This window comes from Macrobrachium rosenbergii, chromosome 56 (assembly GCF_040412425.1).
Source record: "Macrobrachium rosenbergii isolate ZJJX-2024 chromosome 56, ASM4041242v1, whole genome shotgun sequence".
NCBI lineage: Eukaryota > Metazoa > Arthropoda > Malacostraca > Decapoda > Palaemonidae > Macrobrachium > Macrobrachium rosenbergii.
The window spans coordinates 50,745,295-50,759,142 of NC_089796.1; the positions used below are offsets into that span (position 1 = coordinate 50,745,295).

The window sequence follows — 13,848 nt, forward strand, 5'->3', positions numbered from 1 at the left end:
ACCTAAAAACAGACTTTCAACCAAAAACGAGTAAAACAAAGAGACACATGCGCAGACAACAATGACATCCAACAGAAAACACACGCACTACTCTAAACATACAACAATAATCCACCATCAATGTCCGCTTTGCACAGAACTCAGCTCAAGACTCACTAAAAACCGAAATCCTCGACATTTGCACAGAAGGCATTGTCTGCAACAAATCCCAACCAAAGACCCTCATCCTCTTCCAACAACCAAACACTCATTAACGCATACAACTACTCTCTCTCTCTCTTCTCTCTCAAACTTTACGCATTTTACAAAACTATCTTAACGGCAACCAAAACTCTCTCTCTCTCTCTCTCTTCTCTCTCACAGAACGTTGGGAAATGCTACACAAAACTCATTCATCCTCCACAATTCCTCCCCCCTTTAGCATTTTCCAACCAACACTTTTCACACTACATTCAAATTGCCTTTACGAACACCCACGGATGCTCACTAGCAGGTCCTTTAGAACGTCGCTGGGCACACAATCATTCTCTCAGACTCGCCTCTTCCAGCAACATTCAGATTTTACATTTTCTCCTCCATTCTCAGATTCACGCTATCTTCTTTCACTATTACCACTCTCACCTCATCCACAATCATCTATACCTCTAACTCGCTCCCAAATACCTCCCCCAATTCTTCAACTAACCCATCCCATTCGGCCTTCATTGACCTTCCACTCCTTGCAACGACCATTCATGCTTAATCACTCGGGAGTATTACTGTTAGTGCTCTTCTACTCTTACACTTTCACTCACCTCCAACCGTCACTCACCCCCCACACATTCAGTCAACTCAGTTATCAAACCCGCATATGCTATACGCTCTATTCATACCATCCCATTCATCCAGACACGCTTTATCACTCATCTTCACTTTGGCACTCACACCCTATCACACAACTTACGATCATTCCGCTTCACTCACGTTCTTCCCTTTCTTAATGCTTTCCTACCATGTCACTTATCAAACCAATTGCTGATCCTCATGCAACAATCCCCTCACGCATATGCATCACACGCACCACTCTGGGCATCCTGGAGGATCCACCCATTTGAACCCCTTCACACTCAGTTTCCCGGAATTCGCTGTCACAGTCAAATCTCTTTCGTCCACATACACTTGATACATGCCCTTCCATTCCACATTCACACACTTCTAGCCTCTCGGTTCTGAACAAACACATTCTCAAGATAATGCCCATTCTCTACCATTGTGCTGCTACATATTACATTCACTGGCACTTCTACAACCATTAAAGGGGCCATGACCCACCTGTCCGCACCTGTAGCATTTAACCCCTATCTTTCTGCACACTCACTTACCAAATGTCCCGATTACCCACACCCAAACACGCCTCCTAAAGCCCACCTACACTCATTCTTGTATGTCCTTTCCACATCTAAAACACTCGCCACTTCCACTCACACCGACCTTCCCTTTGCAAAATAATTACTATCCCTAACCCGCCCAACCCGCGGTTTCCTTACAAACCCACCATTCATCCTCACTGGCACCTCCACATTTGCTCTCATACCCTGTCTATTACACTCATCGGCCATTCTCATTGGGCCCTCAACACTGCATCCCCAAGCTTCCAAACTCTGGCACTCTCTCATCTACCCCAGCCCTTACACTCACACTCTGCTCTCTTTATAACCCTGTCACACTCATAATCTTCTTCACACTTCCAAAATTTCTCCCCAAGTCAACCTTTCACTCGTCCATCTTTTTCTTCTCCTTCTGCTTCGTTCAAATTCTCTAACTCCATCTGGCACCGTCCCTAACAACTTCTCGCATTTCAACTCCCTACATTCATCCATCCCATCATCCCCAAACTTCTTCTCGCCAACGTCTCCAGCCTACAAGCATACAGTGACAAGGTTTCTCAGCTTTCATTCTTGCCTCATCAAATTCATTCTTCCTCTTTATACTTAACACTCGCCATACGCCTCGCTTGCTCAACTAGTCTAGGTTTCACCTTGTCATACCTAACATCTCCCCACACTCATAGTAACCCCATACATATCAAGCAAAAACCCAGTCAAATATTCCTCCTAATTCTCTTGCCCACACTCTCTTACTCCCATACTTATCCTGGACAAAACCTTTCATACTCCCTAAAGAAATCATGCACATCCTCTTCCATACTCATTATACTTTTCTACACCTGGGTACCTCCTCACATACATAGCCTTTCTCACTTCTTTTTCTCACTTTCACTCTCACTGGCTACTTTCACTCTGTCCTTTCATACCCTCTTCCGAATACAAAGAGTCCACTTCCAAGACTTACATTCATCTTACTCATTACACTCTTTCTCTTCCTCTTTATCCACTTATCCATTCACCTCCATCCACCTCTACTATCACTAGTATCTTCAATTCTCTCCCTTCTTTCCTGCCTTCCACTTCCTTGCCCCTTCTTACCAGTTTCCTCTTTCCTTCTTCCCCTTTTTTCTTCCTCTGACTTAACTCCTTACTTTCCCTCTGTTCCTCCCCCTTGCTTTTCATTCCCTTTTCCTTACCCTGCTCTCATTTCTCGTTTCTTACTTCCTATTCCCACATCACTTTCATCACTCACGCTTCCATTCACTTCTTCCTCCTTTTTTTCTCTTACCCCTTCACGTATTCCAGACCTGCCTCCAACAGCCCCTTCTCCAAAAACACCCTTGAACATACCTTTCACCATTTCTCCACACTTTTCATCATTCCTCCAACTTTTATCCACCCTCTCTTTCCATTCTCTCTGACTCTTTCATCTCCCCTTTCGCTTCTTCTTTGCACTCCTTAGCATTCCCCATCTCCTCCAACTGACTCCTCAACTCCTCATTCTCACCCTCAGCCTCTCATTCTCCTCTGCCAGCCAACTCCTCTCAACCCTCACCAGTTCCTCTTCCATCCTTCCTCCAGTCACACTACCAGCCACCATCTTAATTGCAGCTGCAACATCAGCTGCCCTGACGCTGGGCGCCAAATATAATGTGGCGGAATTTAAAACACAAAACAATACACAAATACAGATACACATAACATATAAACTACACATACAATACTCACTCTGATCCCCTGCTGCTGGGAGATGGATGGGGGCTGTCCACTGTCACCAACACAGACAAAATTACAAACAAAACCGAAAAACAGACTTTCAACCAAAAAAACGAACAAAAAGAAAGAGACACATGCACAGACAACAATGACATCCAACAGAAAACACACGACTCTTACAAAACATACAATAATCCACCATCAATGTCCGCCTTGCACAGAACTCAGCTCAAGACTCACTCAAAACTGAAAATCCCTCAACATTTGCACAGACAGACAGCACCGCAAACAAACTCGAAACCAGACCTCATCCTCTTCCAAGAACCGGGAAACACTCATTAACGCATAACTACACTCGCCTCTCTCTCACAGAACGTTGGGAAATGCTACACAAAAACTCATTCACCCCTCCACAAGGAAAACACACGACTCACGAACATACAATAACAAAAGGAAGACGAGACACATGCACCGATAACAACAGCATCAAAAAACTCAGACGAACTGAACTGAACTTCTTCAAAGCTGGAACCTCAACTGAAGACTGAACTACCGACAGACAGACAGACAGCGCCAGAAACAAACCCAACTAACGAATTCTTTATCCCTCTTCCAACAACCAAACACTCAAGTAACTACAATTACACTCGCGCTCTCTCTCTCTCTCTCAAAACTTACTACTTTTACAAACCATTCAAACGCAAACTAAAAACTCTCTCTCTCTCTCTCTTCACAGAACGTTGGGAAATGCTAAGTAAAAATCTGATTCATCCCTCTATAATTCTCCCCTTTAGCATTTCCCAACCAACACTTTTCAATACTGCATTCAAATTGCCTTACGCGCAACACCCACGGATGCTCACTAGCAGGTCCTTTAGAACGCCGCTCGCTGGGCAATGCAATCATTCTCAGACTCGTTCTCTCTTCCAGCAACATTCAGATTTACATTTTCCTCCATTCTCTCTCAGATTCACACTCGTCATCTTCACTATTACCACTCTCAATTTCATCCACAATCTCATCTATACCTCTAACTGCTCCCAAATACTCTCCCCACTCAACTAACCTATCCCATTCGCTTCATTGGATCTGAACTCCTGCAACGATTCATTCACATGCTTTCAATCACCGTAGATATTACTGTTACGCTCTCTTACTTCCTTACACTTTCGCTCACCTCCAACCGTTGCTCACTCACCCCCACACATTCAGTCAACTCAGTTATATCAAACCCGCAGACATGCTAACGTCATCGCTACCATCCCATTCATCCGTATTACACGCTTTACCACTCATCTTCACTTTGGCACTCGCACTCTAATACACAACTTACGATCATTCCGCTTCACTCACGCTCTTCCTCTCACGCTTCCTACCATACTTATCAAAACCACCTGCTGATCCTCATGCAACAACCCCTCACGCATGCATCACACGCATCAGCTTGCATCCTGGAGGTGATCCACCCATTTGAACCCTTCACACTCAGTTTCCGAATTCGCGGTCACAGTCACTCCCTCTCTTTCGTCCAATACATACACTCTGATACATGCCCTTCCATTCCACATTCAACACACTTCGCCTCGGTTCGAACACATTTCTCCTCGCATACGCCCATTCTACCAGTTGCTACATATTACATTCAATTGGCAATTTCACAACCATTAGCAATATGACCCACCTGTCCGCACCTGCAGCATTTAACCCCATCTTTCGTGTACACCACTTACCAAATGTCCCGATTGTCTACACCCAAACACGCTCCTAAAGCCCACTCCACACTCATTCTTTTGTATGTCCTTCCCTTTCCACATCTAAAACACTTCGCCGACTTCCACCTCACCGAATCTTCCCTTTGTACACTACTATCCCTAACCTCGGGCCCAAACCGTACTTTTACAAACCCACCCATTCATCCTCACTGGCACTCCTCCACATTACTGCTCTACACTTATCTATTACACTATCTGCCATTCCTTATTGGGCCCTCAACACTGCATCCCTAAAGCTTCCAAACTCTGGCACTCTCTCATCTACCCCAGCCCTACACTCACACTTCTGTTCCTTTATAACCCTGTCAAGCTCATACCTTCTACAATTTCCCAAATTTCTCCTCAAGTCAACCTTTCACTGGCCCATCTTTTCTTCTCCTTCCGCTTCAAGTTCACAAATTTCTCTCACTCCATCCGGCACTGTTCTAAATAACTTTCATACCTTACATTCATCTATCCCATCATCCCCAAACTTCTTCCTCGCCAATGTCTCCAGCCTACAAGCATACAGTGACAAGGTTTCCCCAGCTTTCATTCTTGCCTCATCAAATCCATTCTTTCTCTTATACTTAACACTCGGGTCACACCCTCGCTTGCTCAACTAGTCTAGCTTTCACCTTGTCATACCCAACACATCTCCCACACCATAATAACCCTATACATATCAAGCAAAACCCAGTCAAATATCCTCCTGCACTCTCGTGCCCACACTCTCTTACTCTCCCCATACTTATCCTGACAAAACCTTTCATACCCCTAAAGAAATCATGCACATCCCTTACTTCCATACCATTATACCTTCACACCGGGTACCTCCCCACATACATAGCCTTTCTCACTTTCACCTCACTTTCGGCTACTTTCACTCGTCCTTTCATACCCTCTTCCGAATACAGAGAGTCCACTTCCACACTTACATTCATCTTACTCATTACACTCTCTTCCTTCTCTTTTATCCACTTTTATCCATTCACCTCCATCCACCTCAATTATCACTACTATCTTTACCTCCTTCTTTCCCAAGCCTTTCCTAATTTCCTTACCCCCTTCTACCATTTTCTCCTTTCCTTTTCCTTCATTATATACTCCATCATGTGTTATAATGTTAATCATTATGACACAATACCTGGCCAAAAGACCAACTAGAAGAGAATTCTTTTGATATTAGTTTGGTCACCATGGAGCTCAGGTAGACCATGGAAGGTAACTCCTTGAGGACTCAACAGCGACTACCAAAAATAGGTTTTTCCTACGTCAAAACCTGTTTATTTTAGTTTTGTATACATATTAGTAATTACTTTCTTACAGGTACACATGAATGTAGTTCCTTTAACACTTGAAAAGAACCCTGATATTAAGGATTACTGGAGAACCGTCTATATCACACAATCTATTGTTTGATTATTAAATACAATGAAGGAAATACTGGCCTTTAGTAAACACCAAGGCTTGTAAGTCAACCACAATTGGGAGCTATGATCACCTCTATGTTTTATAAACAAGAAGTTAGGCTAACCCGATTTACCTGTTCGGTAACTTCAAATTATCTAACAGTGTTAAAAAGTCACTGAATAATGAGTTTCAATATCAGTGTTATTGCCTTAATACCAGTTATCACTTTGTCAAACAAGAAAAAACAGCATAGCAATTACAGTCTAACCTACTTGCTCCGAGTTTTAACAAATATAAGCCTACCCATTAAAATTTTAAGGAACTTAAACTTTTCACTGGATCTTAAAACTAAGTTCTTAGCTTGAATGGTGTTATGATGTTTGACAAATGCATAGTTGAACACTATTTCTGGAGCAAAACCTGGGGGCTACCTTAGAGTGTAGTGAGGAAGATAGTTGACATATACGCTGTTGTCACATCTGTGTGAATGGGATGTAGAGAAAACCAAGGCACTCATTGTAGGACAGGAGATGGAGTCCTCCTGTCCTGGGTCCTTTATATTCTGTCACTGTGCCAACAGTACTACTGTATTCACGCCGAGACCAACTATAATTATGAAAGCCATGGGGGGAACCATGAGAGTGTGGCTCCTTTAAGGACAAACAGTGGCTACACTATCAAAAAAGACTTGTTTTCTGATTTAGCAGGTTGCTACTCACTGAAGAGTGTTTTTTGTTCATGTCTTAAAAAATGTAAAGCTTTCTCCATATTTAATGCCTTCCCCACTTCACCAAGCATTTATCACACACCGTGCTGTTTTAAAAACTCAAGGAATACTATCATAAATTTTTTGTTATTGGTTAACACAACAAATGGACAATTTGTTCTTTTTATACAGCTTTGCCACAAGCAATTATATTTTTACATTTTCATTAAGATCCAAATTCTAACTGTTGCTCATAGTAGGCAGTTTATGCAGGTCTGCTTTTTCAGGATTCCCAGCATCACATCATTTTCATTTTGGGGCTATATTTAGAAAGAAATTTTACTAAACTGTTCAACAATATAAATATTATTTTAGTACCATGTTTTTTCATACACCTCCATACGTACACATGATTAAGGTTACTGCATCATTGACCATGTGACCAGGGAGGCTGAGGAAACAGTTGACCAAGGGTATGAATTTTGGAAATAAATTTAACAATTTTCAATTTGTATATTTTCACATTTTAAGTGCATAACACTGGTACTGTATTTTCCAACAGCATAAACTGGTAATATATGCATTAGAGACTGGTTTATGTATTTCCACTTTCTTTATTAGAGTTGTACTGTATAATGAAACCTCATCATCCTTCACTGTCTATTTACAGATGATATCACTGTGTGGATCAATGTAGGAACTGCCAAAAAGAGTGATTTGCAGGTAAAAATAATGGCCCAGGAATTAAGAGTTGGCATTGAAGGCACACAGGTGCTTTCTGGAACATTTTCAAATCCTGTACACTCAGATTTATCCAGCTGGACTATCAGTGAGTAATTTTGTTTTAACTTTCACTAGTGTGACATATACAGTATGTTTAATGGATAAGTTAAACATTTGTTCACTACATTTAAAAGTAGGCTGAAAGTTTTTTTTGTTTATATTCATAAATGTTAGTTTAAAATTGTTTGGATGACGATGCTAATCTTTTACTCTGACTCAATGTTGTGAATACACAGCATATTTTAATACTTTGTCAAGAAAGGTAGGTTCACAAACTTTGCTATTAAAATTTCATACAAAACAAAAGAGAGATTTCTAAGATAGGCCATGTGATGAAAAAGGTTGAAGATCTGTTAGTTAGATGAGGAGGCATGGCAGTATTATGTCTGTGGTTGATGGGAAAGCCGAGAAAATCATGATGAAAGGCTTAGAGGTAGACCTGGATCAGATAAAAATTCAAGCAAGAAGTGCTGCACCCATTACAAGAAAATGGAGAACTCATTACATTCCTAACTTTATGAAAAAATTTAAATAAGTGTGCACTTGATCAAGAATACAGTATGTAGAAAAAACAAAAGCCATTATGATTTGTAATGATATCAGATGAAAACAGTTATGAAAGTGGGCTAAAAATAAAAACATTTCTGGGCTCGACCTGTGTCACCCAGTGAAATGGTTCCAATAGCACTTATTTCTAGGTATAAATATTGCTAAATATACCAGAGAAAAAGCTATCCATAATGCCAAGGGTTACTACCCCTGGATCGATCACCACAATGGTGTCAGTATACACTAAGGGGCGAGTGGTAGCCACTATCACAGATGCTTTGCCCAATAGATCTCTCCGTTCTCAAAGCCCCCATCATGGGAGAGCCGTTCTACCTACTACCTTCCGCTCGCTACCCCTATTACTCACGCCCGCCATCTTTATTCCAAAAATTTAGCACAACACGAGAACACCGTGTCCCTTCCTTTTGGTATTTTTGTACTAATTACAGCTGTAAACATGTCATCCTGTGAGGATTTCACACCATCTAAGTTGAGTATTATATCTGATTGGTTTTTAAACACGAGAGGCACAGTATTTATGAATTGTACGTGAATATATGTTTACTACAGGTGCAGCCGAGCGTAGCGCCATGTTTGCCTCTGTTGCGTTTTCGACCTTCAGTCTCACATTTAGCAGAACGAAAATCTGCTGGATGTTATCCAATTGCTCCATTTCGGTTTTTGGAGTATATTATTGAGAGGAATTGCCATGTCGCTGGTGAAGAGGCAGGGGGACCTTTGTATCATGGTTTGAGCCAGGCTCAATTATTTCTGATCATAGAATTTGAGTCTTTTTATTAGTTTCCTTTCCTCCACCAGCGAGTTGGTGCCTTCTCGATGGTGTTATTATTATCATGTTTATAGCTGATGTGTACAATTAGACTAATTTATGTGAGTTATTCGGCATCAGAGGTAGGCCACTGGTTCCTTCTCTGCCACCGAATCATTTATGTTTATATATAATCTCAATGTCATGGGTGGTTAACATTATACTATATATATTATTTTGTTCTGGTAAAAAGAGATGGTTATAAAAGGTAGTTACTAGCCTAGCCTACCTGACCAGGCCGTGATACGGTTTTGGAGGGTTAGGCTAGGCGTGACATGTGCTTTACACGATGCTCAGGCTACCTAGCTCACCTGACCAGGCCGTTTTACGGCTTTGGAGGGTGAAGTTAGGCGAGTAAGAGAGTCCCTCTATTTACGCTTAACCCACCTGACCAGGCCGTTAGGTTTTGGAGGGTGAGGTTAGGCTAGTGAGAGAGTTCCTCATTCACACTTAGCCCACCTGACCAGGCCGTTAGGTTTTGGAGGGTGAGGTTAGGCTAGTGAGTGGGCTCCTCATTTCACACTTAGCCACCTGACCAGGCCGATTCAGTTTTGGAGGGTGAGGCTAGGTTAGTACGAAGGTTCTACTCTCCCCACACCTGTAGCGCTCAATCCAAGCCTTCCTGACCAGGTCAAAGTTTTGGTTTTGGAGGGTAGGCTAGGAACAAGGAGGTTTAACCTCCCTCTTTTTCGTGTATATAGCCTAGTCCTTCTTTACCTGAACAATTAGAAGCTGCTTTTTTGGCGACGTTGCCTGGGCGACATACTCGTAAGAGGAAAGCCGATCGCTTGCGCTCGGCATCTCCGTATAGGAGGTTGTATTCGGCTTCTTGGAGGGTGCATCCACCTGACCGGTTGCCGTTCCGCCGGGTTTCCGCCACTCATCTCCCTTTCCCTTTCTGGGCCAGACTAGTTCGGGCGATGTCTCGTTAGCTCGCTACTAATTACTTATAGTAGTTAGTAGCTGGAGCGTCAAACACTGTCCCGTGAAAGCAAATAGGAGTTACGATACAATAGAATTAGTTGTTTTAAAGGTACTTTATGTACAACGCCTGCTTGAGGCGGCGGAGTCTCCGCCGGACTAGTCGGGTCTCTCGTATGTTTTTGTCCAATTAACCACTCCGGTGGGTATGGTTTCCGGCATATTTTACGGTTTCCGTTATTTGGTTACTACCTTGGGCGATTTGAGAGATGAGCTATATGCGAACACTCTATTTCGCTCATATTACGCCGATTCCATAATTATGTGACACAATGAGATTTCAGTGACAAGTCACGGCGGAGTAACATAGAGTACTTGCTTATAACACAAATATTAGTTAGTTAACCATCCCGTAGCATAAATCTATGTTAAAATAGACTTTTGCTGCCAGACTCAGTTCCTGCCTTGATGATACTCAAGTACCATCATTCCACTTACAGTTGGTACATTGTCAGGAGCCAGGTTGCACGGCCGTCCTCCAACAACCCTGCGGACACGAGGTGTGCCGCTCGCACTCCAGCTGCGCGGTGCAAGTTGGAGACCTGGTTGTTTGGCACCCGGACGGCTGTGAGATTTGTTACGCTCTTTACGAGCTGGTAACAGATGTGTCGGTAAGTGACAAGAGACTGCTAACCTTTAGTCCCTTTTGATTTTAATGGCTCAATATGGATATTTGCAAAAAGATTGGAGAATATTTTAGCAAATCTTACCTTTTCTTCCAGTCTAACCAAATAATCCGAGCCTCTTCACTGTCGACCCTGAAGACCTGGGTCGGCGGATTTGGAAGGAATGTAGCATCTGGCCGCCCCTATGTACTGTTGGAGGAGATTTGCAATCTCCTTTATCCGAATCTTTCGGATCTCCGCGCAGTACCGAAGGACGTGGCGCCCCACTCATTGCGAGGATCAGGAAGAGACGCAAACCCCCAAGACTAAGATCTGTGCGAAGAGGTGGCGGAAGAAGTAGCGGCCATCAACATTCACGTTGAACCGATGGCGTCGAGGACCACCAGGTAGAAGGTAGGGTGGTAAGTGAGGCAAGTGAAGGTAGTAGAAATAGGTCTATTTTATCCAGTTCACCATCTTCGTCCTCTTCATTTCAAGGGATTCTCCAAGTCAGCTAACCTTGGGGACAGATCGGTCTGTTATCCCCAAGGTGAAATCTCTGAAAAGGAAGGACTTACCTAAGCCTTCCAGACCTCAAAGGTCTAATCCGCCAGCTCCTCTAGGTCGTCACTGGCTCCCAAACCAGTGACGTCCTCAAGTAAGGCTACTCCCCGTCTAAGGGGTCGAGGACCAGAGTTTGAAGGCTAAGCCCCACAGCCTGGCCGACTCTGAGGTTTTTCGTCGACCTGCTGATGCAGAGGATCGATTCGAAGGTTGAAGCTCGGCTACAAGATCTCTTGTCTCAGCTTGTCACAAGCTTGAGAGACCTCAGGGCAGTCAGTGTTGTCATTGGCACAGAGGATGGAGACCCAGGAAAGCTTGCTCGCCGGATTCATCCAATCCAAAGCAGTACAACAGTCACATGTTGTCCCGGATGCCTCCAGACTGCCTCCCTTTGATAAGAGGAACCCGTGGCGGCTGGCCCTGCATGCTCCGCTGCATAATGGCACACTGACCATAGAGGGATTGGGCACTCGTCGTCTGGAAGAACTAGAGTTCTTTCCAGTCAACCTAGTGCCTCCCTATCCAGGCTATGCCAGGCTAACTGAGGAGACCTGGATTAGATCCGATAAGGTCCCTAAGGAAACGGTCATCTTTCCTAGGGACCAAGCTCAATCCACCGTGATGCGCGCTCTCACTGACTGGGAGTGCAAGAACACTAAACTTATTCCCTTTAGAGGAAGTTTCACTATGTTCTCTGTAGGTGACTCTATTCCGACCCCCTGCACTACTAAGATTGCAGAGCTGACCCTTCAGGCTGGGATGGATGGCAAGCCCATACTGTGGCGGAATTCTAACCCACAAACAAAACAACACTCACCCTGATCTTCGGTTGCTGGAGATGGGTAAAGGTCCACGGTCGTAATCACAGCACACAAAAACACAAAACAAAATTGCAAACAAACCCTCCACCAACAACGAACGAAAAAAAAAAAGAGACACATGCACCATCAATATCGGTACCGGTATCCAAAAAAAAAAAGCCAGACGAACTCCCGTTCACTTTCAAGGTTGGACCTCAACTGCCCAAGACTTCCCAAAACCGAAAAACTCCCGACAGACCGACAGACAGACAGACAGCCATAAAACCAACTCCAACAACCGAACCACTCACAACGACAATTACACTCTCTCTCTCTCTCTCTCTCTCTCTCTCTCTCTCTCTCTCTCTCTCTCTCTCTCTCTCTAAAAAACGTTGGGAAATGCTAAATAAAAACAAATTTCTTCATCCCTCTATATTTCTCCCCCTTTTAGCATTTCCCAACCAACACCTTTCACACCTCTTTCAAATCGCCTTACATAACACCCACGGATGCTCACTAGCAGGTCCTCTAGATCGCGTTCGCGGGCACGCAATCATTCTCTCAGAATCATTCTCTCTTCTAGCAACATTCAAACTCTCATCTTCTCCTCCATTCTCTCTCAGATTCACGTTATCTTCTTCACTATTACCACTCTCAATTTCATCCACAATCTCATCTATACCCTCTAACTCGTTCCCAAATACCTCCCCAATTCTTCAACTAACCCATCCCATTCGCTCATTGACCTTTCCAATTCTTGCAACGATTCATTCATGCTTTCAATCACTCGTATATTACTGCTACGCTCTCTTACTCTTACACTTTCGCTCACCTCCAACCGTTCACTAACCCCTACACGTTCAGTCAACTCAGTTATATCAAACCCGTATATGCTATCGTTCTATCCATACCATCCCATTCATCCATTACACACGCTTTATCACTCATTTCCACTTTGGCACTCACACCCCTATCACACAACTTACGACCATTCAGTTTACTTACGTTCTTCCCTTTCTTACGTTTTTTACCATACTCTATCAAAACAAATTGCTGATCCTCCATACACAAGCTCTCATGCATACTTGGTTCACCCACATTCGATTTCAACCATTTATACACCCCATTCTCTCTCACATATTCGGTACATCCTTCCATTCCACATTGGTTGTGATGCGCTCTCATTTCTGAACACATTCTACCATCTACACATACTTCCCCACAACATAACTAAGCCCACTGGGACCAACTTCCAACACTTTGCAACGGACCCTCAAATTTTTCACGCACTTTATTTACATTCAACCCCTTCTCAATTACTTCTTTCAACACTTTCTCGCCCACCTTGAAAACGCTTCTAAACCTCTCATACGCCTTCTTCCATACCTTCCTATCATTCTCAGATATACCCAATCTCGGTCTCACTATCTTTTCAAAATTTAATACATATTTACACGGAGACATACCAATACCCGTTGTTCCCGGTGGCGTTCATACCTCACAACGCACCTCCAACGCTTTACATCCCAATCATTATCACATTCTCTTATCATACATAATATCTCTGTCAACGTTCTCACCTCTGGTTACCTCAATCTACCCCAGCGTTACAGAGTCATGCCGAGTACACATGTTCATGCCCCAATCACGCAACATTTGCTCAAACTCCCATCCAACAAATTCAGGCCCATTATCCAACATTCTTCTCCTTGCACACACACAGTTGGCAACATTCTGACCCACCATCTCGCTACAGTCTCACTCTTTTGTTCTAACTCGCTTAC

The 13,848-nt window shown here is 43.4% G+C and overlaps 1 protein-coding gene across 1 annotated transcript in view; it reads left to right on the forward strand.

The window, feature by feature from the left end:
* The window catches only part of LOC136836353 (nudC domain-containing protein 1), a 554,624-nt gene that overhangs the window by 304,484 nt on the left and 236,292 nt on the right, over positions 1-13,848 (forward strand). The window contains exon 5 of the mRNA XM_067100537.1: positions 7,624-7,782. Within this exon, the coding sequence (XP_066956638.1) occupies positions 7,624-7,782 (159 nt within the window). The remainder of the gene's footprint in view (positions 1-7,623; positions 7,783-13,848) is intronic.